We start from the raw sequence: 25,820 nt of genomic DNA, 5'->3' as shown, positions 1-25,820 counted from the left end.
ACCTTTTCTCATTCCAGGGCCCTTCACTGCTATCACTTCACTTTTTACTCTGTTTAGTAGAAATATGCTATTTGATAGAGTTGTGTTTATTTGTTTGTTTGTTTGTTTGTTTAGTGCAGTTATCTCATAATTTTACCTTGGTTTTTCTAAACTTTCAGTGTTTACACATACCCACATTATCACTGACATCATTATTTGCAATACAACTTACATTTTCTATAAAAAGATAAACTAAATTACCTTTTTTTGATTGTTCTCACTTTACTTGCCCTCTACCTCATCCCATCAATTTTCAAAATAATGCAGAGTACCAGACTGTGTTTGAGCACGCGGAGGAAAAACAAAGCAAAACACTGTTATGCGCGTTAAAACATTGACTGAACTCAAGCGTTAAAATTTAAGAGGTTTATTCTCCTTTTATCAAGCAATGTCTACAGACAGAGCATCCACATGGTGTAAGCTACTGAAGAAGGATGTATGAGACAGACTTACATTAAATCATTAGACACTTTATATGGTTCATGTTCACAAGGGAGAAAATCGCTAAAAAGGAAAGCAGGTAAGTAGAAACATAAGCTGATCTTTGTTATTAAATCTACCTCCCATAATGTTTCCTTAAGCTAAGAAGAAATCTACTGTATCACACAGCTCAGGATGCTATATATACATAAGATATTACACACTATAAAATTTCAGGTTTCTAAGCAGTTTTATACAATTTAAACTTGAGTAAAATTTGTATTTAAAAAAGACCTTATTGGATTACCTTCAGTAAACGGAGGTCATTTCAACAGCCCATTTAGCATTTTTAGCAACAATTAAAAAAAATAAGTAAAAAGATTCTTCAAACATGTAAGCTATTACTTTAAGCCTAGATAATTATCTGCTTATTTCAGTAAACCAACTTTCTAGTTTTAATCCACGTCTACTGGCCTTTTATTTGCCCTTAAAAAAAAAAGAAGCAATAATTTTTACTTCTATACAGTTTCTCAAATAAGAGGATTAGTTAGGTTTCAAACCATAGCACACAGTTAATGAGGGGGTCATTTAAGGATTATGTGGGAGTTGAGCAGAAGTTATTTAGGAAAGTTCTTAAGGAATGAAGTTCTTTGATGAGTTATATTTAAATTGCCAAGGCAATAGTGAAGTATGTCTTTACTCACCACTGTGGAGCTATCCCCTTATTTCCAATTTCTGCTACTAATTCTCCTAACCCGCTAATATTCATCAGTTCTTGGTGTTAATTTCCCCATATGAGGTTTACTCTAAGCAGATACAAATGGTACTACTTTTTTAAAACTGAAAGTTCCTGCTGATTCAATTCTGGACTACATGAAAAGAAAGGAATCGATTCTGCTAATAATAAACATTTGTAAGCAGTTGACATCCCAGACAAACTTGCATTAAAAATACAATGCACTCCAATGATTAAAAGCAAAATGAATAGAGAATACATTGCAAACATTTTTTCATAATTATTTTTCCTCCTTTCCTCCTCATTTTCCATAGCATGCTGCAGACCATATAGTAAGTATTAAATAGAGTTTGTCACTGGTGTACGACCTAAGGCCAACTTATGCCTTCAAATGATATTTCGTTGAGGTTTAAACCAATGCTGAAGACAGGATTTGGTGTAAGAGATGTTAAACTTTTCTCTTTTAATGACAAAAGATTTGTGGTTATGAGGGTGTTCAGTATGCAGCTTTCAGCCTACTTTTTCCTCTTGTGACATTCCCTTCAAGGCACAAAAGATTATAAACAGTGGATGGGACAGAATATTTTGAAGTAAGAATTTTAAGGTTCCACAAAACCTTTTTATTTCTAGTTTAAGCATACCAAAAGACAGAGAAAAAATAATAGATAAACCACTTCCAAAATGAAATGCTTAAAGTCATCTGAAATTCCCTGCAGTTATTTTTTAATTGTTTAAATTTCTACTTTGTTGGCTTGAATGTAATTATAGATTTGAATCTTGTGATTGATCTAGTTTTTTTATTAAATGTCGTGTTAAATATTTCCAGTCAACCAATATTACTAATTGTGTTCATCTTTGCAAAAGAAAAAATCTGTTTGATTTGGGTCTATCAAGTAACTTATGTTTGACTAGGGTGTGATCTTGAAAAGTTAAGCTGTAAATTTAAACAATGGGTTAAGTGCAATGTACTGGAAAACTCTTCATTCAATAATTATCTAATAGGGCTTCTAGGCATCTCCAACCCAAATGACTGTATTTCCTTTCTCAACTTCAGTGATCTCACAGTTTAACTTATTGAGTCGTCCATCTAGTATAAAGAGAGAGTCCTTGGAAGGTGTCATCAGGTACTGACCAAACAAGCCACTGTCCTGGATTTGCCTGTTCTTCTGGTTCCAAGGCCATTCTTCTGCCTTGAGTGGTTCCTTAAGACTCTTTATCATCTTAACCTTCCCAGAGGAGAGCTCCACAAAGAGCACATCAGTTTGTGTGCTTGAACTACCATAAATGTTGTATTGGTGAGCTTCAGTAAAGGATGGCTGAAATGCCAGATCAGATATGTGCAGATTTGTGTGAATATCAAAAGCCTCCTGTATTTCTCCTCGGATGGTAATGTACTGGACCCTTACAAGACCTCTCACATCATTAATGCTGACAAGATAGTGCCCATCTGGAGAGACATATGGAGTGCCCGTCACATCGCTATTGAATCCAATGACTGAGTCGGTTACACTGTCCACCATAAGCTGTGGTGGAATTGCCCCAGTGCTGTCAGGTTTGCAGCCAATAAAGTAGTATCCTCCCAAGTGTGTATATGCCAATGACTGAGGAATGCACTTATAGTCCATCAAGTTAATTGTCTTGATGTATGACATGGTTTCAAGATCAATTTTTTGTAATGCAGCTTCATCTTTGTGAAGAATAAATCCAAACCTGAAAAGATGAAAACCAGAGTTAGACAGGAAACTACAGAGGGGTAATCCCATATGAAAATGTACCGTGGGCAGGTGGAAAGGGCCATTGCAAGTCCACACATTAATTGTCAGGCTATGCAGCAATTTGTGTCACGATCGTGTTAGAATTAAACTTTAAAATTTTGCCACCCTCCTCCTTTCTCTAGGTCATTCCTTCATTACAGCTAAACAGTTGTAACTCATGGTGTAGAAAACAAAATAATTAAAAGTAATATATCTAGTTAATTGGAACAACAAATTTTACTTTTACCATACAGGGGGAAAAAAGTAAAAATCATCTTGTGTGCCTCTAATCCTGATATTGAACAAGTTTGGTTTACTGCTACTAAAGTCAGCAAGAATAAAATACTTGAATACATAGGTATTTCACTCACTTCATTTCCTTCTTGTCTCATGACCAACAGAAAAATGTGACAGTCATCTCTACTTAGACAATTATCCACCACTTTCTACTTTCTCATTTTAATAAACTTTACAGGACTACCTTAATAAATGAAGATTTCTTTTTGCTAAAAAACTATTAAACTTCTATTTATTAGATTTTAGGATTACTTTGATTAACAACTTTTATGATTTTAACACTTATTATAAGTTTTAAATACAAGTTACATTTTTCAACCTTGCTATGCTTAAATTGTTATTGTTTCTGGTGGTATATCTAAGTTATATTGGTTATCTTATACTGAACAATGATAAACCTTAAAGATTTATGATATCTTCTGTTAAAGTTCATTTAAAAGTAAATATTTCTTATTTGTTTTGGTGTCCTCTTTAACTACTTCAGTATTTTTCACAGCATTTGTCTGGAATACTCGCTACAAATTATTATAAGTCCCTGTGATGAATGTAAATGTATTTTTAAACTGAGACCCATAAGACCAGTGGGTTCTTATGAAAAATAAGTAAGTTAAATAAGGTAAAATGAGATGGGGGCTACTATACGAAATTATATCTGAAAGGATACTGGTCAATGAAGAACTCTACTTTTTTTGCTAATAATATTGATTAAAACACAACCTAGTATTTGTTAATAATATTGTTATTATTTTTTGTTAATAATATTGATTAAAACACATCCTAATATTTTCAAAAGCTCCTTAAATATAAAAAAAAGGCATCTATTATTACACTGACTGTGCTTATAAATGAAAAAAAAACAAATAAGATGACTTGTGACAATGTAAAACAAACAAAAACTCTAATGATAACCAATTATGTTATTGTCACCTGCAGGAATCATTTTCAATATGCTAATATTTACACAAAATTTTATTTATGTAAAAATGACCATTTCCACACATAACACACACATATAGTGCATTTGGGGTAATAGTTCCTGAAAATTTCAAATATAAGCACATGGCAAGCTCAAAAATATAAATAAACTCATCTTTAATATCATAGAGAAGATAAGATGAATGTTGTCAAACATCAGTCCTGTGTTGTAATTGTAGAAAGCAGCAAGTGCATAAGCACAAATACTTTACTGAAATGGATATAAAGTTGTAACTGCTTCTATGTTCTCATATTATATATGGTTGGGAAACCATATTGTAATTTTTGCTATATTTGAACATTGGTGAAGAGACTATTTGTCCTTAGAGAGATTACAACTCCATCTATACAAAAGAAAAACTACAATGTATACCTAATCCTTTTAAAAAAAAAGTTTTAAGCATTTATTGAACATCTACCGAATACAAGGTGCTGGGAATATATTAAGGACCAACATATCTCTCCCTGCTTTTAATGAGTCTAGGAAATGATTAATAAAAAAATGACAACTTAGTGATTAATGTTTAATTATAGCATTCTGCTATACTATGACTTAATTTAGTAATTATCACTTATTCTATTTACACGACATGGAATAAAGTAATCATTTTGAAAATAACATTTCTGGTGTATTTCAGAATGACATTCACCATTTCGGCTTATTTCCTGGATCCTTCTCTCTCCTGTGTCCTTAATAACTATGTGTCATTTCAGTAAAGACAGCTCATACCATACCTATTTAGGATAAAGTTTTAGTTTTAATTATAATGATATGAAGAAACATTAATATTATTAAAAAACACTTCTTAGTTTTTCCACTAAAATATTAATAACCTAGCAAAGATCTTAAATACTACTGAATATGAAAAAATAGAAAAGAAACCAAACCTCAAACTGAAAACTGAGTCCCATTGTTTTTTGTCAACATCAAAAACACTGTAAAATCCTAGATATCACTCTCCACTCTCCTACTTGTCTTAATAAATAATTAACTTTGATTATTGTAAAGGGATATTTTTCCATTAAAGGATAATCACTAAGGATATGCAAGTGTGTATATGATTGTATGTGCTATTATTTATGAAATTTTGAATAATAATGGAAGATATCGTCTTTTTTATGTTATGTGTTGTACATGTGCCCAGAGACAAAAGCAGTAACATTCACACTTAATAAAAGCAATAAGCCAATCAAGTTTTGGCATTTCAGCTCCTCTCTTAACCTTGAGTCTTCCAATCCCTTGGCAATGGTTTTTGAATGCTAATGAAGAAGAATGAGAAAGCTCCAACTACTCATGAACTATTTTAACTCTAATACTAAAGAATGCACTCAAGTTTTCTGTGATACAATCCGGCCTCTTTTGGAGGTAATTAAAATTTTAAAAAATGGTCCCGTTAAAAATGCAAAAGCTCCATGTGGGGTGATAAAATTACATCTATTTTGGCATCCATGCTGCATGCTCCTTTAGGACTAGAGATCTAGCTACATAAGCAGATGCATGAGAATGCCTTCAATTTTTCACTACTGATTTATTGGGTAGGAAGTGGTGTCTCTAATTCAAAATTTCCCTCTAGTACAGATTGATATTCAGAAATCTCCCACTGTTCATTAGTCTGTGATTAATATTTACGAGGCTCTCAACTTTCATGCCTGCTTAGTATAATAAAATCCTGCACAGTACTAGGCCTAACATAGTTTGTCTAATATTTGTCAGAATGTGTATAGGAAGTTCCAGACTGTAAGAAATGAGAGGTAAAACTTACTTTCGGAATCACTTCTTTTACTAGGAAATTAATAAACCTAGGAAAGTGTGACCTCCCAGTGCGGCATTGTGTGGATTTGTTGTTGGAGCTGGTGAGGAGAATTAGAGCCATGTTTTTCTTTCCCAAATTTCTGAAGTGTAATCAATCTAGTTCATTATAGATGTTTTTAAAAAGTTCAACTTTAATTACTGCTTTTGTACTTTAAGGTGAGGTCCTGAACTGATTCATACAAGAGAACTTGTTTTGGACGATGTAAAGGTTTTCAGTCCAGGCTGATTTAGTCTCATGATCCAGTTTTTCAAGGTAATAGATAGGTGACTTTGCGTAAAGTCCTCGACTGCCATGAGTTTCAATGTTTTCATTAGCAGAAAAAGGATAAAAGTACTACCTTGCTTTGAGGATAAAAGTGAAATGTGTGTTCTTACCAGGCAAACAGTACATCCTTAATAAATAGAACTTGCTTATGCTTCACACTGTAACTAACATCATTTTCCTATTGTCAATCAAATAGGTTATTTCCTGTGGGACAGCAGATTGTTATAATTCATAAATGGGGAAAAGAAAAACAAATTATTGATTTTTCTATATAGCCAGTATTCCCAGTTTTTAAAGATTTATTTATTTATTTTTTTTAATTTGTTTTGAAAGAGAGACAAGGAGAGAGAGTGGGGTAGGGGTAGAGAGAGAGGGGGAGAGAAAGAGATCTCACAAACCATGAGATCATTACCTGAGCAGAAATCAAGAGTCAGACACTTAACTGACTGAGCCACCCAGGTGCCCCAGTCTTCCCAGCTTTTAAAATAAGCACATCATGTTACTCAAATGTGGCAAGATTTTTCTACTTGTGAATGTAGCAGAGATCGCACTGACAATAGAAATTCACATTTTAATTCTTGCTCTCACTTGTGCCAACAGGATCTATGGCTGGAACACACCTCACCCAAAAACCAAGTCTCTCACATTGTTAGGAACGAAGGCGGTCAGCTCACTCCTTTGCTTGGAGGTGCTGTTTCAGTTGAGGGCCTGGAGCACTGAGTCATGGTGTGCTGGGTGATTTTGACGTCGGCATAGATGATGGGATTTGAAACAGATACCTGTCTTACTCAAGAATTTTCACTAAAAGTGAAATTCACTAAAAGAAAATTTTGTAGGCAGCTTTAGGACACGGATGTCTAAAGACACAGAGAACTGCAGTCAGAGTTTATGTCATGGCAATTCAAGAGACTTGTAAGGGAAATTATTTGGCAGAGAAGGGGAAAGAACAGATATTTAGAGACAAACATGGCTGAAATACCATGAAGCCGAATAAAGAGCTGCTCAAAGACCTCCACATCCCACAAGACCAGGCTGCATTTTTTGCATTTGAGTAATGTTTGATTTCCCCAGATGTCTCACCCAGTTCCCAAATGAGTCTGATCACAGAGTCTCACAGAGCAATTTTCCAGTTATTGTCACCTCACATCATCTGCCGTGTTAGTTAGTCTGCCCCTATTCTGCTTTTTGAGATACTACTGAAGGAATTTCAGAATTACAATTAATAACCTGTATTACCTTTCATGGTCGGTGCCAAGAATGTTAATAATCCAAAGCTTGGGGTGAAAGAAACTCATAAGATTTGCAGAATAACAATTATTTTATCTCCTGAGTCTTAATACCACCTTTCCCCAGAGTCCTCATAGATTCTCACCTGAACAGCTCGCCCTACTGCTGACTTTTAGTATTTACCCAGTGAGATCACCCCCCCTCCGCCCCATACTACAAGCTGGGAAGTGTCCCTGATGCTCCCTCTCCATTCCTACATGACTTCTTTCCTCATACTCTACCATCTACACCTCCCCAGATTTAATTTTTTTTAACGTTTATTCATTTTTTGATAGAGACAGAGTATGAGTGGGGGAGGGGCAGAGAGAGAGGGAGACAGAATCCAGAGCAAGGTCCAGGCTCTGAGGTGACAGCACAGAGCCTGATGCGGGGCTCCAACTCATAAACTGTGAGATCATGACCTCAGCTGAAGTCGGACGTTTAACCAACTGAGCCACCCAGGTGTCCCTACACCTCCTTAGATTTTAAAACAAGTATTTCTATGTATATCAATGGATGCAAAGGGGAAGTTATAAGTACAGATTGGATGTATTTGGGCATCGGATTCATCAGACACTCTATCCTGTTATAAAAACAGCACTGATGTCTATTACTGATGTCTCAGTAATAGAAACCATGTTCTTTGAAACAGAGCAGAATAATTTCAACAGCCCTAGGAATTAGTTGTATTGAGGCACAACATCCAAAACATATTATCATAATTAGTACTTCGTAATAGTAGTGGGCAGGATTATTAATACCTTGTTTTTTTAATTGGATAATAAGTACCTTGTTTTTTTTTAAATTGGAAGGTAAGAGATGCTTAACAAATGATAAGAAACAAAAATTATAACTTCCTCTCCATATAATTAATATATAAACTCACATATACAATGTGCTGTTGAAATGACATCTTCCATTGTGTAACAGCTGACAGAGAGTTTTCATGGGCACAAAGCATAAATCTGACATGAGCCATTATTCACTAGTTTATGAATTCCTTTATATTTAGTTGTTTTCTATTATCCCAGACTGACCCTTGTAAGAAAAGATTGAATGCTGTTCCTACTCAAGTACCAGAGGATTTAGTTTTTATCTGAACTTCACATAAATAGCTCAGTAAAACACACCTGTTCATAAATAGTAGTCACATTCATATTCGGGATATGGGAAGCACAGAGAAATAAAATTGACACATTTAGTAGAGATTTATAACTAGGGCAAGGACAGTTTTTGAATAGACCTAATGCTTTGATGCGTTTGAGAAATGGTACTACTTTGAAGTTTTCTGTTTTCAAAACATTGGTTGGAAAAGCTAGAATGAACCACAGGATGCCTCCTGCCTGCCTTTTTAAAGTATATTATAGAAATTCTATAGTAAAGATTTTAACATTACTTCACCTACTTTCACTTTTAGAAATTTTTCCTTTAAAAAGTGGAATGTGTTTTGGAATACTAAATTCCCTATTTTCTTCCCTCTCTGGTACCCTATTGTTCTGATCTGTAGAAAGTTTGATTCTTCTAGGCCAAATCAAAACATAAATGCATAATTTGATTTCAGTATATTCATGATGTCTAATTGCTTGATAGAATTAATACAGTGTCTAGAGGTCTATCACTTCTAGTGTCCAGAACATTAAAAAATAAATAAATAAATAAATAAATAAATAAACAAACAGACAGATTTATTAAGAATTCTGTGCACACCATATATACTACAGAACATATTTCAAAAACCAAAGTCCTCAACCTCTTTTTGAAGAGCTGAAAAACTTAGGGAAAAAACAAAACCAACAAACAAAAACAAAAACAAAACACCCTGACACTGACACCTGTGCTTTCAGATGGCATTTTAAAAGTTTGGTTGCTCTTCTTAATTTGGTTTTGGAAAAACATGAAAATCTGAAAATAGGAGCCTCTTGAATCTTACCCATTTTTCTGATTAGGATAGGTTTTATGCAGGAGTTGACAAATGGAGCAGGGATGCCAGAGTGGAAATGGAGTTAGTAATTAGAAGAAAGAAATAATTTGTGAATATAAAGGTGGAAATACAAAAGGAAAGTAAAACAAAGGCAAGAGCAAAATCTGTTAATAAAAAAAAAATACTACTGAAGTATCCATTGCATACCTACAAGAAAGAAATAATGGGTGAGAAAAAGATTCAGTAGGAACTAGGTCTGTCATGAGTTGGGTTCTAGATACTGTATGACCAAATTCAATATTATTCATGCCCTGCTATGTTCAGTACACTTTGTACAACCTTATAAAGGAAATGGAGAGGAAATAAATGATTCCTATCCTTAAGGTAATTATAGTCAAACAGTGGGGTGCTTATAATTGTATGCCCTGACTTTCAAAAAGTGTTTAGGGAGCCTCTTCAAAGATGAGAGAAGGGATGGATATAGTTATATCCCTGTTTCAGCTACTAATTTACATTTCTGTTATGCTAGGCTTTCACTTGAAGAGAGAGTTTATATTAGTCTGGATCCCAGAAGGAAAGGAATAAATTTCAATTAGAATAAATCAAGGAGGGTGCAATAAAGAGTCTGTTTACAGTGAAATAGAAATTGGTCACAAGAGACAGTGCAGTAATATGGGGAGAGTAATAATAAGGCTGTTGTCACTACTTTATCTGGGAAGGAAGGAGTTATATAGAGAGATGCCTCTTGTGAGTATCTGTCTCCTTTGATCTAAAGAAACAGCTGATTGCTTACAAAACAGCAGACATGGGGTGGGAGGAGTGGGGGAATAAGCAGTGGGAGGGTAGGGTGGATTCTATACTCTGGTCTCATGCTCCTTCTTCATGCAATCTCCAGTCAGGCTTTTCATTGACTCAAACAACCGGAAGCCATAGTATCCAGCCTTCTGGGATAGAAAGCAAGATAATGAAGGCTAGAGTGTGTACCGGGGGATAGAAATGCAAAGCAGCAGCCACAGATTTCCTTGGCCAAAGAGACTTGAAAAAAATGAATTCTAGTGAATATACAGAGCTACATCAAGTAAGGATTGTGACATGTGACATATACATTTAGTCTCTTTTTTTATAATATTTATTTATTTTTGGGAGAGAGAGAGAGAGAGAGAGAGAGAGAGAGAGAGAGAGAGAGATACAGAGCACAAGTGGGAAGGGGGCAGCGAAAGAGGGAGACACAGAATCTGAAGCAGGCTCCAGGCTCTGAACTGTCAGCACAGAGCCTGATGTGGGGCTCAAACTCATGAACCGTTAGAGAACATGACCTGATCATGAGATTAACCGATTAACCGAATGAGCCACCCAGGTGCTCCTATATTTAGTTTCTAATTGGAATCATTTGACAACTGATAAAGAAAAGTTGTGTAACTTTCCAAGCTGGGAGATGAAACATTATTTTTTAGGTGTATTTATTTATTTTGAGAGAGAGAGAGGGACAGAGAGAGAGAGGGAGAGAGAGAGGAGGGAACAGAGACAGAGGGAGAGAGAGGAGGGGTTAAAGGGAGAGGGAGAGAAAGAATCCCAAGCAGGTTCCATGCTCAGCCCAGAGCTGGATGCTAGACTAAATCTCAGGACCTCAGCAGAGATCAGATGCTAAAGAGTCAGATGCTTAACTGACTAAGCCACTCAGGCGCTGGGGAGAAGGAACATTCTTGATTTTTTTTTTCCACCTGAAATAAATGCTTCTTTAGATAGCACTTTCTTATTTCTGGTAAAGCTTTAGAAAATGTCTCTTACCTTTCGTTACTGGTAAATATTTTCAGTAATTGTTGTGTAATAAATGTTTGTGTCCCCCCACCAGATCAAATTCATGTATTGAAGCCCTAATCCCCATTGTTTTTGGAGGTGGGCCTTTTGGAAGAAATTAGGTTGTGAGGGTGAGCCTTCATGGATTAGATTCGTGCCCTTGTAAGAAGAGTCATAATAGAGAAGATTTCTTGCTATCTCTGCCACGTGAGGACACAGTAAGATGATGGCAGTCTACAAATTTGGAAGAGGGCTCTGCCCAGAACCCAAACATGTTGACATCCTGACCTCTGACTTCCTAGCCTCCTGAACTATGATAAATAAATTTCCATTGTTTAAGCCAGCCAGTCTGTGATATTTTGTTAAAGCAGCCTGAACTGGCTAAAGCAAACCTCTTATCAGAGAGGTGCTTCTACATTTCTTGAAATGGGGCTGAAGCATTGGAACTGGGTAAGGCATAGAGCCTTGAAAGGTTTTGAGGTGCATGCTAGAAAGAGTCAATACTGCTGTGTAGAGGCCACTAAAGACATTCCTGGTGAGGGCTCGGAAATAAAAGAGGAGGGCTGGAGAGAAAGCCTTCATCTTCTTAGAGAATTCATAAATAATCATGAACAGAATGTAGAAATATGGATGGTAAAGGCCACTCTGATGAGGTTTCAGATGGTAATGAGGAATATGTTATTGGAAACTGGAAGAAAGGCATTTCCTTACGGTAAATTGACAGAGAATTTAGTTAAACTACGGTAGTGTTCTAGCATTTTATGGAAAGTAGAACTTGAGAACGATGAAATTGGATAATCAGCTGAGATTTATAAGCCAAGTGTTGAAAGAGTGATTTGGTTTCTCCTGATACTTATAGTAAAGTGAGCAGAAATAAATGAATTAAAGAGAGAATTGTTAAGCAAAAAGGACCCAAAACATAAATATTTGGAAAATTTTTAGCCTGTCTATAATACAAAAAAAAAAAGGAAATGCTTGTTCAGAAAAGAACATTAAGGGTGGGGAAGACCAGCCCCTTAATAAGGAAGTTAATATAGTGTGAACCACAGAAGTAATCAGCTACCCCTGCAGGGAGAGTGCCAGTTTGAACTGAAGGGGATGGAGACTGGATGGAATGAAGGAAAGCTCTTAGATGTCCTGAATTTTATGGGATGAGCCCACACAGCTATTTTTAAAACTTGTTTTTAACATTTATTTATTTTTGAGAGACAGAGAGAGGCAGAGCATGAACAGGGGTAGGGGGAGAGAGAGAGAGAGAGAGAGAGAGAGAGAGAGAGAGAGAGATAGATACAGAATCTGAAACAGGCTCCAGGATCTGAGCTGTTTGTTAGCACAGAGCCAGACGCGAGGCTCGAACTCATGAACTGTGAGACCATGACCTGAGTTGAAGTCAGACGCTCAACCAACTGAGCCACTCAGGCGCCCCTCCCACACAGCTATTTATCTATGAACATGCATTATTATTCAAGATAAAGGAAAAAAAATGACTCCAAGGTGATTAAGTGATCATGAGGGCTACAGTCTCAGTTTGAAAGAGACAAAACATCACCCAGAAGCTTGGGGGTGCAACCCTCACCCTATGGAGCTGCAGGGACATGGCCACCCACTGCAGTGGGTCTGGAAGTCAGAACATCAAGTCAAAAGGGGTTATTCTCAAGCCTTAAAATCTTAGGGAGTTTTGCTTTCCTAAATTTTAGACTTGTCTGGGACTACTCACCACTTCCTTCTTATTTCTCCCATATGGAGTGGAATGTCTATCCTATGCCAGCACCATCATTTTATTTTGGAAGCACATAACATATTTGATTTCATAGGTTCACAGCTAGAGAACAATTTTGCCTCAGTGTGAATCAAAGTCTTTCCCATATCTAATTTAGATGACATTTAGTTAAGACTTTAGACTTTAGATTTGATGCTGGAACAAGTTAAGACCTTTGGGACTGTTGGAATAGAATGCGTGCATTTTGCATGTGAGAAAGACATGAATTTGAGGAATCAGGGGTGGAATGCTATGACTGAATTGTGTCTCCCCCACACCTCAAATTCGTATGTGGAAGGCCTAATCCCCAATGTGATATTATTTGGAGGTGGAGCTTTGGGGAGGAAATTCGGTCATGAGGGTAGAGCCCTCCTTAATGGGAATGGTGCCCTTAAGAGAAGAGACATGGAGATATGATCTCTCTCACTGTCAGCCATGGGAGGACACAGCTTAAGGCAGCTATCTGCAGATCAGGGAAAGGGCTCGCCACCGAAACTCGAGCGTGTTGGCAGCCTGATATCTGACTTCCCAACCTCTAGAAATAAGAGAAATAAACTTCTGTTGTTTGAGCCATCCAGTCCACGGTACTTTGTTAAATTAGCAGAACTAAGAAATCTGTGGTAAAAGTTATGCACATGATTAATACCAGTGGTTGTATTATTATTTTCCCATTACTTTTACATTTTCTTTAGGTAAAGCTGCATGAGTAATTTGTGTTTAACAGGCTAAAAGTTTATAAAATATGTTTAGAAATTTACCTGTATTTCGTAATTTTTAAAGTTTTCTTAATCTGTGTATATGTTCTCAGTATGCAGAGTAAGGGAAAGGGGAGGACTTTGTTTTATTTTGTTTTGTTTGCATTTTTTTATTCATATAAATGACGAAGTGGTGTATATCTCATACGGTGTGTTTTGTTCTTTCAGCACTACATTTTAAAGATATATTCGTGTTACTCTGCATATTTACTATACTGCTTTATAGTCACTCATAGGAAACCTATAGTAATATCCACCGTATTTTACTTAATCACTTCCTTAATAATAAGTGTACTCATGTGGCTTCATTAAATTGGTGGGTTGGTTGGTGGCTGAACTTAGCAAGAAAGCCTGAGATGGATGAGCCTTCCTCTCTCCATGTGGTTTTCTGTCCTTCAAGGATGTTCACAAGACTTCCATCAAAGGTGACTGCAACATTCTAAAAGGGAAAGCTCCTGTCAAGCCTTTGCCTCACTTGTGTTTGCTTATGTTCCTGGAAAGAAATAACATGCTTAGGGGCAATGTGCAAGGAGAGTCACCAAAAGCATTGATACTGGGAGACAGGATTCACTGGAGATCATTATCATAAAAAATTATCATATAAGGTAATGGCTCAATTTTTTTTATTCTTTTTCTTTAATTTTTTTTAATGTTTATTTATTTTTGAGAGAGAGAGAGAGAGAGAGAGAGAGAGAGAGTCAGTGGAGGAGGGGCAGAGAGAGATGGAGACAGAATCTGAAGCAGGCTCCAGACTCCGAGCTGTCAGCACAGAGCCTGACCCAGGGCTCAAACTCCCAAACCATGAGATCATGACCTGAGCCGAACTAACTGAGGCCCCCCTCATTTTTTTTTTATTCTTAAGACAGTTACCTATTAGCACTATTTTATTGAATAGTCCATCATTTCCCATTGATTTGGAGTGTCACTTGTTGGCCTACATGCATTTTGTCTATGTCTGAATGTTCTGTTTCTTTCAGCAGTCTTTCTCTTTCCTCATACTTTTTGCACTATTTTATTCATTGAGCCTATATAATATGTATAAATATCCAGGAGAATGAATCTAACAATTTTCTTTCTCAAAACTTATTGGCTATTTGAGTGAGTGCGTGTGTATGTGTCTGTGTGTGTGTGTGTATCTGTGTTTGTGTGCCTGAGTGTGTGTGATGTTACGTAAACTTTTCAGTTTATCAGGTTAGAACATGATTAGAACTTTTATCTGATGAGGCACCTGGGGAGCTCAGTGGGTTAAGCATCTAACTTCTGACTTCAGCTCAGGTCATGATCTCAGGATTCTCTTGACTTGGAGCCCCGCCTCTGGCTCTATGCTGACAGAGTGGCCTGCTTGGGATTCTCTCTTTGCCCTTCCTTCCCTACCCTTTTCCTCCCCCTTCTCCCCACGCACTATCTCTCTTTCTCTATCAAAATAAATAAATAAACTAAAAAAATTAAAATGTTGATATATGAGGTGTTTATTAATTTACATAGTAACTGAGTTTTAACATTTTTAAAATAATATGATATGTATTTCTATTTATTTGATTTATTTTTTAATTTGATTCATTTTTAATTGCTGTATCAAGAAAAATTAATTTTTTCTTGGGTATATTCATAATAGATATTTTACCTTTTACTTGCTAATAATAATAGATTCTTTTTTCCATTATATCTCCTGATTAGTTTCGTTCATATGCATAAAGTTATTAATTTCTGATATTAATTTTGTGCCCCTTAACATTTTGAATTACTTTGTTTTAGGTCTCCAGCCTATATTCTACTGTTATTTATATTCAGTCATATCATTTTTAGAGATGGATAATTTTACCTCCTCTTTTCTAACCAAATTAAGTCTTCATTTTTATCATTGCAGTGGCTAGTACTTTCCTCTTATTTTTAAAATATATATTTCTGGGGCGCCTGGGTGGCTCAGTCGGTTAAGCGTCCGACTTTGGCTCAGGTCATGATCTCAGGGTCCGTGAGTTCGAGCCCCGTGTCGGGCTCTGGGCTGACAGCTCAGAGCCTGGAGCCTGCTTCGGAATCTGTGTCTCCCTCTCTCTCTGACCCTCCCCCGTTCATGCTCTGTCTCTCTCTGTCTTAAAAAAATAAATAAGCATTAAAAAAAATTAAAAACAAAATAAAATATATATTTCAAAATTGGCCTTAATCTAGTGGTGTTTCAACAATACATAAAAATATTGATGGAAAGAATAAAAATTTCAGAAGCAGACATATGTGTTATGTGAAAGTTAAAATATAATAATAATAATAATAATGGTTTATTAAAACTGTAGAGAAGATATAGGCTACATTGTATGTTGAGATAATCACCTATCTAATAAGAAAAATGTATATATAACTCATTTTCTGTGTAAAATAATACCTAGAGAGGTGAAAGAGTTAAAATTACACTAATACTAAATAGTATTAAAAGATTGGTATTAAACAACAGTATAATAACAGCATTAAATGCATCAAGAATTTAAATATTGGGGAAGATGATACCTTTTAAAGAAAAACCCCACATTCTTAAAGTCTAGAGGTGAAGCTTGATAAAGGTGATTATATTTTAAAAATGAACAATGGTTAATGCAATCCATAAAATGAGCAAAATATAAAAGAAGAATTCAATATTCTGACTATAAAATGAATTACTAAAATCAAAAAAGCAAGAAGTTAAAAAAATTTAGCAAACAAATAGCTATTCCTCATGTGAGGGGGGGAGAATTAATTTACCCCCCCACAAAAAAATGTGGTATTTATTTTCACCAATCCATTGGTAACAAAAATAAAGTGTGTTTACAACCAGCACTGATTCTGGGGTGCCTGGGTGGCTCAGTCAGTTAAGCACCTAACTCTTGATTTCAGCTCAGGTCATGATCTCACAGTTTCTGAGTTGGGGTCCTGAGTTAGGCTCTTCACTGACAAAGCGGAGGCTGCTTGGGATTCTGTCTCCCTCGTTCTCTGCCCCTTACCCTCTGGCGCTCGCTCGCTCTCTCTCTCTCTCTCTTAAAAAAAATTAAACAGGGAGCCTGAGTGGATCCTTCCATTAAGCATCCATCTTCAGCTCAGGTCATGATCTCACAGTTTGTGTGTTTGAGCCCCGTGCCCCGCTTTAGAATCAGTTCTGTGCTGACAGCTCAGAGCCTGGAGCTTGCTTCAATTTCTGCCCCTCCCCTGCTCATGCTTTGTTTCTCTCTGTCTCTCAAAAATAAATAAATATTAAAAAAAAATAAAAATAAAAAAGGAAATAAACATTATAAATCCAACATTGGTAAAGATCTAATCAAATAGGCATTCTCACGTACTACTGTTAGAAGCATAGATAATTTAGGCTTTTTGGAGAATGATTTGATGTTACCTTTTAAAATTAAAATATGACTCTGCTTTAAAGAAGCAATAACATCTCTCAGTATCTCCTCTTAATTAATGCTCATAAATGACCACAAAGTAACATTCGTAAAGATATTCACTGCAGCTTTGGTTGCAATAAAGAAATTTAAAAATAATTTAAATGTCAAACAGTAGAGGAATGCTTAAATACACTATGAACAACCAAAAAAAGAAATCTCACACTATACAAAATCTTGCAGCTATACAAATGATAGGTTATTGACAAATGACATAGAGGTCTGTCCAAAATGGTTAATTTTTAAAGAAGACATACCAGATTTAAAAGAATACTAGATATTTTAATGCATTTATGTGTAATTGTTTCAAGAAATGGATTGAAAGTTTATTCAGCAATATGTCTCGTCTTCTAAAGAGAAAAGTTCTAAGAGTGCTTATAAAAGGAGTACTAATTATTATATAAACTTCTTGATGGTTTCAATATTGCATATATATTTCAAAATATATAAAGAAAACAAGCAGCTACATAAGTTTTCAACTAAAGAAAATTAGAGACATTTTAGTCTCTAATCATCATTTTCACTTCACAAATTAGGAATATATAATGGTAAAGAGTGTTCAATGAAATTGGCACTTATATTGCTAATAACAGTGGAATTGCATGTGGAAAATATTTAGTAATCAGCATGAAGGATCTTTCACATATTTCTACCCTTTTTAGTAGTAATTCACTTTCTAGTTGACTATCCTGAGAAAACAATAATAAACAGGAATGAAGCTTTGTGTATAAATACACTCATAATATTATTATGTATTGTAGTAAATATATGTAAGCAACCAAAAAGACCATATATGAATAAATATGTAAATGGTAATAGAGACACTTGATGCAATAGAGTACACATGTTGAAAATATAAAACACTAATTTAGGATTAATGTTCATTCAGTGAAGTTATAACAAAAAAGCACAATATTGTATGGATGATATGATTAAACCATTAATAAGAAACTAAACAAAGCCCATGCTTGCACTGAAGGTAAATATACCCAAAGTTTCACTTTTTGATCAAGTTTAGAGACTGAATTAGCTCATTTTTTAAAGTCTGCCATCTTTGTTCAAAGAGAATAGTCTACTTTTGTAACAAAAAATATATCATATATTTCTATGTGCTGATAGAAATAAAAGAGTATGTATTAAGTCTGGATAAAAAGCCCAGGTAGCACTCATTATAACTGCTCAATGTTTCAATCTTGAATATGCACTTACTAAGTGGCTAAATAAGTGAACAGACTGTGAACCCACAATTATATAGTCAATTAACCTTCAAGAAAAAGAGGCAAGAATATATAATGGGAAAAAGATAGTCTCCTCAACAAATAGTGTTGGAATAACTGGACAGCCACATGTAAAAGAATGAAATTTGATCACTTTCTTATACCATACACAAAAATAAACTCAAAATTCACTAAGGACCTAAATATCAGACATGAAACCATAAACATCCTAGAAGAGAGCACAGGCAGTAATTTCTCTGACATTGGCCATAGCAACATCTTTCTAGATATGTCTCCTGAAACAAGAAAAACAAAAGCAAAAATATACTATTGGAACTACATCAAAATAAAAACCTGTGCAGCAAAGGAAATAACCAACAAAACTAAAAGACAGCCTACTGAATGGGAGAAGATATTTGCAAATGACATATCTGAGAAAAGGTTAGTATCCAAAATACATAAAGAACTTATACAAGTCAACATCAAAAACAAATAATTCAATTAAAAATAGGCAGAAGAAATGAACAGACACCTCTCCAAAGAAGACATACAGGTAGCCAACAGACACATGAAAAGATGTTCAAGATCAGTCATCGTCAGGGAAATACAAATTAAAATACAATGAGATATCACCTCACACCTGTTGCAATGGCTCAAATAAAGAACGCAAGAAACAAGTATTGGGGTGGATGTGGAGTAAAGGAACCCTTTACTGCACTGTTGGTGGGAATGCAAACTGGTGCAACCACTGTGCAAGAGTATAGAGATTCCTCAAAAAATTAAAAATAAACTCAAAAAATTAAAAATAGAACTACCATATGATCCAGTAATTGCAAGAGTGGGTTTTTACCCAAAGAATATAAAAACACTGGTTCAAAGGGATATATGCAGTCTTTTATTTATTACAGCATTATATACAGCAGCGAAACTATGGAAGCAATACAGTGCCCATTGATAGATGAATGGATAAGGAAGATATAATGGAATATTCTTCAGGCATAATAAAAAATGAAATCTTGCCATTTGCAACAACATGATGGATCTGGAAAGTATAATGTTAAGCAAAATAAGTCATTCAGAGAAAGAATAATACCATAAGATATGTCACTCATATGTGGAATTTAAGAAACAAAACAAAGAAAAAAATAAGAGACAAACCAAAAAATGGACTCTTAACTACAGAGAACAAACAGATGGTTACCAGAAGGATGGTGAGTTGGCGGGGGGGGGGGGGGGGGTGTGGGAATGGGTGAAATAGGTGAAGGAAACTAAAACTACACTTCTCTTGATGACCACTTAATAATATATGGAACTGCTGAATCGTTATGTTGTACACTTGAAACTAATATAACAAAGTATGTTAATTATACTGGAATTTAAATAAATAAATAAATAAATAAATAAATAAATAAATAAATGTACAGACTATGCTTCATGCTTCAGTAAAAATTCATCCATGTAAAGACTTATCTGCAAAGAACGATAGACTTACTGGAAAAAACATTTTGAAAATACCAGAATAGGGGTGCCTGGGTGGCTCAGTCAGTTGAGCATCCAGCTTTGACTCAGGTCATGATCTCATGGTTCAGGAGTTTGAGCCCCACCTCCGGCCCTGTGTTGACAGCTCGAAGCCTGGAGCCAGTTTCTGATTCTGTGTCTCCCTCTCTCCTCCCTTCCCCTGCTCATGCTCTGTCTCTCTTTCTCTCTCAAAAATAAATAAACATTAAAAAAAAAAAAAAGAAAATACCAGAATATGTTTTGATGTTAAATTAAATGAAAAACATGTAAATACAAATAATACCTGCACTGAAGATAATGAAACAATAAATTCAGGTATAAATAAGAATATAATAGTTGAATATTAGAGGACCAATGGAAAATGTTATGATTTGTAATACTAATAAATAATTTGCATAGTAAAATGAAATTAAAATTTTGCTTGAAGAAAATGGTTTGCAGCTGTAATTTTGTTTTATTTTATCTTCAAATTATTTTTTTTTTTTACCATTTATTTACTTTTAAGAGACAGAGACAGATTGTGAGTGGGGGAAGGGTAGAGAGAGAAGGAGGCACAGAATCCCCAGCAGCCTCCAGGCTCTGAGCTGTCAGCAGACCCCGACACAGGGCCCAAACCCGCAAACTAAGTTTTCGCAGCTGTGATTTTAATAGATAGAAGAATGCAGCAGAAAACAATGGAATGGAAAAATTGGAAACAGGAAAGTTTTCTCCTCTCAAGACATCATACCACAGTGTTAATCACAGATTATTTTTTTTATATTTCTCTAAACTATACTGTCTTTGACTATCTGCTTTGAAATTCATATATATATATATATATATACATATATATATATATATATTTACAAATTCTATATTCAAAAGAGCACCTTTGATAATTGTCTTAACTCTCATTTCAACAATTTTGGAAGGTTTTCCATTTTTAAGTCTGTTATGGGCAATTTGGTGACTGAACATCAGACTTTAAAAATGAATGTGATTTATTACAAATCTCTGAAAAGGCATATTCATTTCAAAGATTGAACCAGGCATACATACTATAGAAATGAAGACAAACAAGTCAAAAGTAGTTGAATTTGTATAACTACTTCATCAGTTCTGCTTGAAATTTTAATCTTATTAGCTTTAGTAGCTTTTCCCTGGTAACTTCTTTTAATTGGCACAATGCTGCTATAGAGAAACATGTAGTGAAGTTTTATGAGGAAGAAAGTAGAAATAGAAAAACCAAAGTGTGTCTGATACTTACGTTGTAAGCCTGCCCCAAAACTATAATTTCGTTGGTTTTATCTATGTTTGCACAATGGTGATTATGCTAGTTACTTCCCAGAACACTATAAGAATAAGTTAGTTTTAAGAATATCAGTGTTTTAAGTCATGAAATTCTTATATAGGGCAGAAGCGACATACATATAGCTAGAATGTTTATAACAATGAATTGAAAAATGGTGCTTTTTCACTTGGATGGAAATTAGATGGTTGCTGTCTATTTATTTACTTATTTGTTTGTGTATCTGTTTGTTTGTTTGTTTATTTATTTATTTATTTATTTATAATTTATTGTCAAATTGGCTTACATACAACACCCAGTGCTCATCCCAACAACTGCCCTCCTCAATGCCTATCACCCACTTTCCCCTCTCTCCCCCCACCATCAACCCTCAATTTGTTCTCTGTGGTTTGCCTCCCTCCCTCTCTGTAACTATTTTTTTCCCCTTTCTCTCCCCCATGGTCTTCTGTTAAGTTTCTCAAGATTCACATATAAGTGAAACATATGATATTTGTCTTTCTCTGACTTATTTTACTTAGCATAATACCCTCCATTTCCATCCACATTGCTGCAAATGGCCAGATTTCATTCTTTCTCATTGCCAAGTAGTATTCCATTGTATATATACACCACATCTTCTTTATCCATTCATCAGTTGATGGACATTTAGGCTCTTTCCATAATTTAGTTGCTGTCTTTTTAGAACACTTAATTAATGTCAATTAACTTAGAGCTCAATAATGACATTTTTTTCTTATTTTACTACAGTGATTTTAAATTTATTATAATTATTTGACATTCTCTTACTTTTCAATCAATAATAGGATCTTTAAAAGTGACTTTTTTATATCTCTGTATAACAATCAGTCAATTAAGAGTAGATAAAAAAACACAAAGGAACTGTTACTGAAAGGATCTGAGTATAGCTAACATTTCTGATGATAGTCAGGATAATGGCAACTTATTGTCTAGTGGGTACAGGTTCTCCCTTAGAGGTGATTACAACACTTTGGGATATTTAAGTTTATTTATTTATTTTGAGAGAACAAGTGGGAGAGAGGCAGAGAGAGAGGGAGAGAGAGAATCCCAAGCAGGCTCCTCACTGTCAGCATGGAGCCCAATACAGGACTTTAACTCATGAACTATGAGATCATGACCTGAACTGAAACCAAGAGTCCATCACTTAGTCTAAGTCACTCAGGCACTCCTGGAATATTTTTAAACTTGAGCTGATGGTCACACAACATTCTGAATATATTAATACTATGAATGATACATTTTGAAATGTTTAATATTGTGTTATGCGAGTTCCACCTAAAATACTAGAAAACAAACATTGTAAATCAAAGTATTAATTGATGGCTAAACTAAATCTAACAGCAAAAGAGGAGTAGGAGTTGCTGACTGAGTATAACTCAAGACAACACTGACGACATTAAACAATGCTGTCCCTGCTTTGGGGCACATTGAACAGCAGTTTTATCACATCCTCAGTTCCATCCTTAATTTTACTTAATGGTTGCGGGGAAAAGAAACAAACAATGAAAGCATAAACATCCAACAGAAGGCCATTAGATATAGTCAATTAGATATAGAAACAAATTAGATATAAAAACAAAGCAAAACAAAAATATCTATACGATTTAGGTTATTCACCTGAAGGAAGTAAAAAGCAATACATTTTTAATATTTGCATTTAGAGATTCTCTGAGTCCACCGTACTTCTAGAATCTTTGGTGTAATTTTAGCATTTAGTTCAAAACAGTCATTTACTTATCATGGAATATCAGTCAGGTATCTTAAATCTTTTCATCCCTTGGGGTGCCCAGGTGGCTCTGTCAGGTGACTGGCTCTTGATTTCGGCTCAGGTCACGATTTCACGATTCATGAGTTCGAGCCCTGCCTTGGGCTCTGCAACGACAGTGTGGAGCCTGCTTGGGATTCTCTCTCTCTTAGCCGCTCCCCACACCACTTCTTTCTCAGGATAAATGAACTTAAAAAAATCTTTTCATCCCTTATATTTTATATAGGGAGACAACCTAGATAGTTGTCTAATATTCATTAGTTAAACTCATCAAAAAAGGAGAAAAAAAATCAAAAATGAAAACAATATTACAGGAAAGGAAGCAACAAAAGCAAGAAAGGATTCAAAAAATAAATAGAAAAGACGACAATAATAACAACATACCAGCAATCCCAGAAGAATATTAACTGAACATTTTTTTTCTGCATGTGGAAAATAATAACATACCTATTATTTCCTTCCTTTAAATACTGGTATGAATTTTAACATGAAACAATATTCCAATTCAAGTTCATCATGATTGTTTGTATAGGGTGTTGTGGAGTTACCTGAATTTCAGTACTGTTATTGCGACATTTTGAATAAGTTACTTTATTTGAGCTTTGGTTCTTCTCTTTTTTATATATTCTAACAATGCAAACCAGTGAATATTAGAGAAATACATGTACAAAGTCTGATATATTGTAGGAGCTTAGTAATTACAGCTATTACCATTAATGATAATTGCAAAATATCAAGAAAATATATTAAAATTACAAATAATGCAGTTTCTTTTCTAGAATTTAGATAATTGCTCTGAAAAGGGAAGATAAATACATCTAAGAGCTCTGATTTTATTTTACCCCCTCAGCAGGCTTTCTTGTCTGCTCACTTTCTTTTGAGGTTCACTTAGCTATTTTGGCTTTAAAATAATTTATCATCTTCTACCTACTCAAGAAGATACATGTTGTATTATGGGGGTTAACTCTCTAGCATTTCATAGTAACAGCTGCTAATTTGCTTTGATGTTATTCTTTAATTTATGTCTACAATGGGTGGGTGAGTGATGGATGGCCTGCACAGATCATTTCTCTATTCAGAGAACTTAGCGCTTGGATACTTGGAAATGCCATATGGAGAAATATTTCTGTTTAGCACATTCAAGCGTATGAGCTTATGCTTAGATTAAGCCTGATTCTATATCTTTATTTATTGATGAGCTTTTCAATGCCAATCCATCAACATTAAAATATGGAATGACAAGAGATTTTCCCTAAAGCACAATGATCTAGTGTGATACATAATTTCATTATTATTTTTCCAAGAGAAAATGTGAAAAGTTCATCAGAGGAAGGTCATTGAATCCCACTTTTTTCTTCTGATGACTGCAAATGATTAAGTGTTGTCCAGTTGTCATGGCTGGTTATAATAAACAATTTGGTTTAGAGAACTGACAGAGCCAGTGATCTTTCATTTAACTCTTAATTTATTGGTGCGACTGACAAAGTTTAAATCATTAGAATATATTTTACACAAGCTTTTTCTGTTTGTTTCTACTGAAGATTTTATTCCCCCATTATTTTGTCATTTTATTTTAAAGATGATTGAAATCATTTCTTGTTTTCACACTATGTCATGCTTTAGTCACACAAGAAGTGTCGGTTCATCAGCACCTTTTTTCTCAATTCATTTCTGCAGGATTTAAAAATATTCTACATAAAATCATACCCAACAGTGGTATCCTTTCTGGTCTGTGTAAATTGCCCACTTCCCAAAGGACTCCAGGCTTGCCTTCAATATTCAGTACATTATACTAAAATCTATGCATTGGACAGCATCTCTTTATATGTGGTCTATTTTAACAAACATAAATAATGCTACTTGATACTTCAACAGTAGCCTAATTTTGAAGCAGCATATCTAGTAGATATTTAACTGGTTTGTTTGTTTTCACTCTAGAAAATTTTGCTCAAAAATCCACAATTCTTTTATTATTTTTTTAAATTTTAATGTTTATTTATGTTTGAGAGAGAGAGAGAGAGAGAGAGAGAGATCAGGGAAAGGACAGAGAGAGGGAGACACAGAATCTGAAACAGGCTCCAGACTTTGAACTGTCAGTACAGAGCCGATGTGGGGTTTGAACTTACAGACCGTGAGATCATGACCTGAGCTGAAGTCAGAGGCTTAACCAACTGAGCCACCCAGGTACCCCCCAAAAAATCCACATCTGTTAATGGTCATGCAAACTGAGTGAACTTTTATCGCTCTCTCTCTTATCATCAAAGTCACTCATAAAATAATGTGTGCCCCATTTCTTACTAATTTTCAATAATGACATTCTATACTACAGCTAATTTATAGTTATAATTTGTCTAATATGTTTAATAATTTTCCAACCTTTTGATCTCCTCTTCTCATGTTGTCTTATTCAGAAAGTTGCTGGGTACTAGAAATACATCATAGACTGTGGAACAGTCACTATTCTTTAGGGGTGTGTAGTCTAGGATTAATAATGTGGGTCTGGACACTAGGCTTTCTAGCTTCAAATCCCACTACATAATGACTGTGTAGCCATCAGGGACCTGTTTTTATCACCTCTATGATGGGAATAGCAATAACATCTATGTGTAAGGGTTTTGTTAGGGCTGAATTAATTCATGTAACACAAAATCATGGCTTGCACATATTTACTCCCATATGTTTGTTCAATAATATTTAAAAAGAGACACTAATGAATACACAAATTATTTTAATACAATGTATTAAGGGTTATAATTAGCCATGAAATTCCATTAGAAAATGGGCAATTTACACAGACTGATAGAGATTATGAA

General features: G+C 34.9%; 1 protein-coding gene across 3 annotated transcripts in view; it reads right to left on the bottom strand.

Moving 5' to 3' along the window:
- Positions 1–390: 390 nt before the first annotated feature.
- Positions 391–25,820, bottom strand: part of FSTL5 (follistatin like 5) — a 781,763-nt gene continuing 756,333 nt past the window's right edge. For all 3 annotated transcript variants that reach the window (XM_053216758.1, XM_053216759.1, XM_027068355.2), the window contains exon 16: positions 391–2,905. In XM_053216758.1, the coding sequence (XP_053072733.1) occupies positions 2,203–2,905 (703 nt within the window). In that variant the 3' untranslated portion in view covers positions 391–2,202. The remainder of the gene's footprint in view (positions 2,906–25,820) is intronic.

Source organism: Acinonyx jubatus, chromosome B1, assembly GCF_027475565.1.
Source record: "Acinonyx jubatus isolate Ajub_Pintada_27869175 chromosome B1, VMU_Ajub_asm_v1.0, whole genome shotgun sequence".
Classification (NCBI taxonomy): Eukaryota; Metazoa; Chordata; class Mammalia; order Carnivora; family Felidae; genus Acinonyx; species Acinonyx jubatus.
Note: the sequence above shows the minus strand (reverse complement) of the source record. Positions and strands in the feature narration are given on the sequence as shown.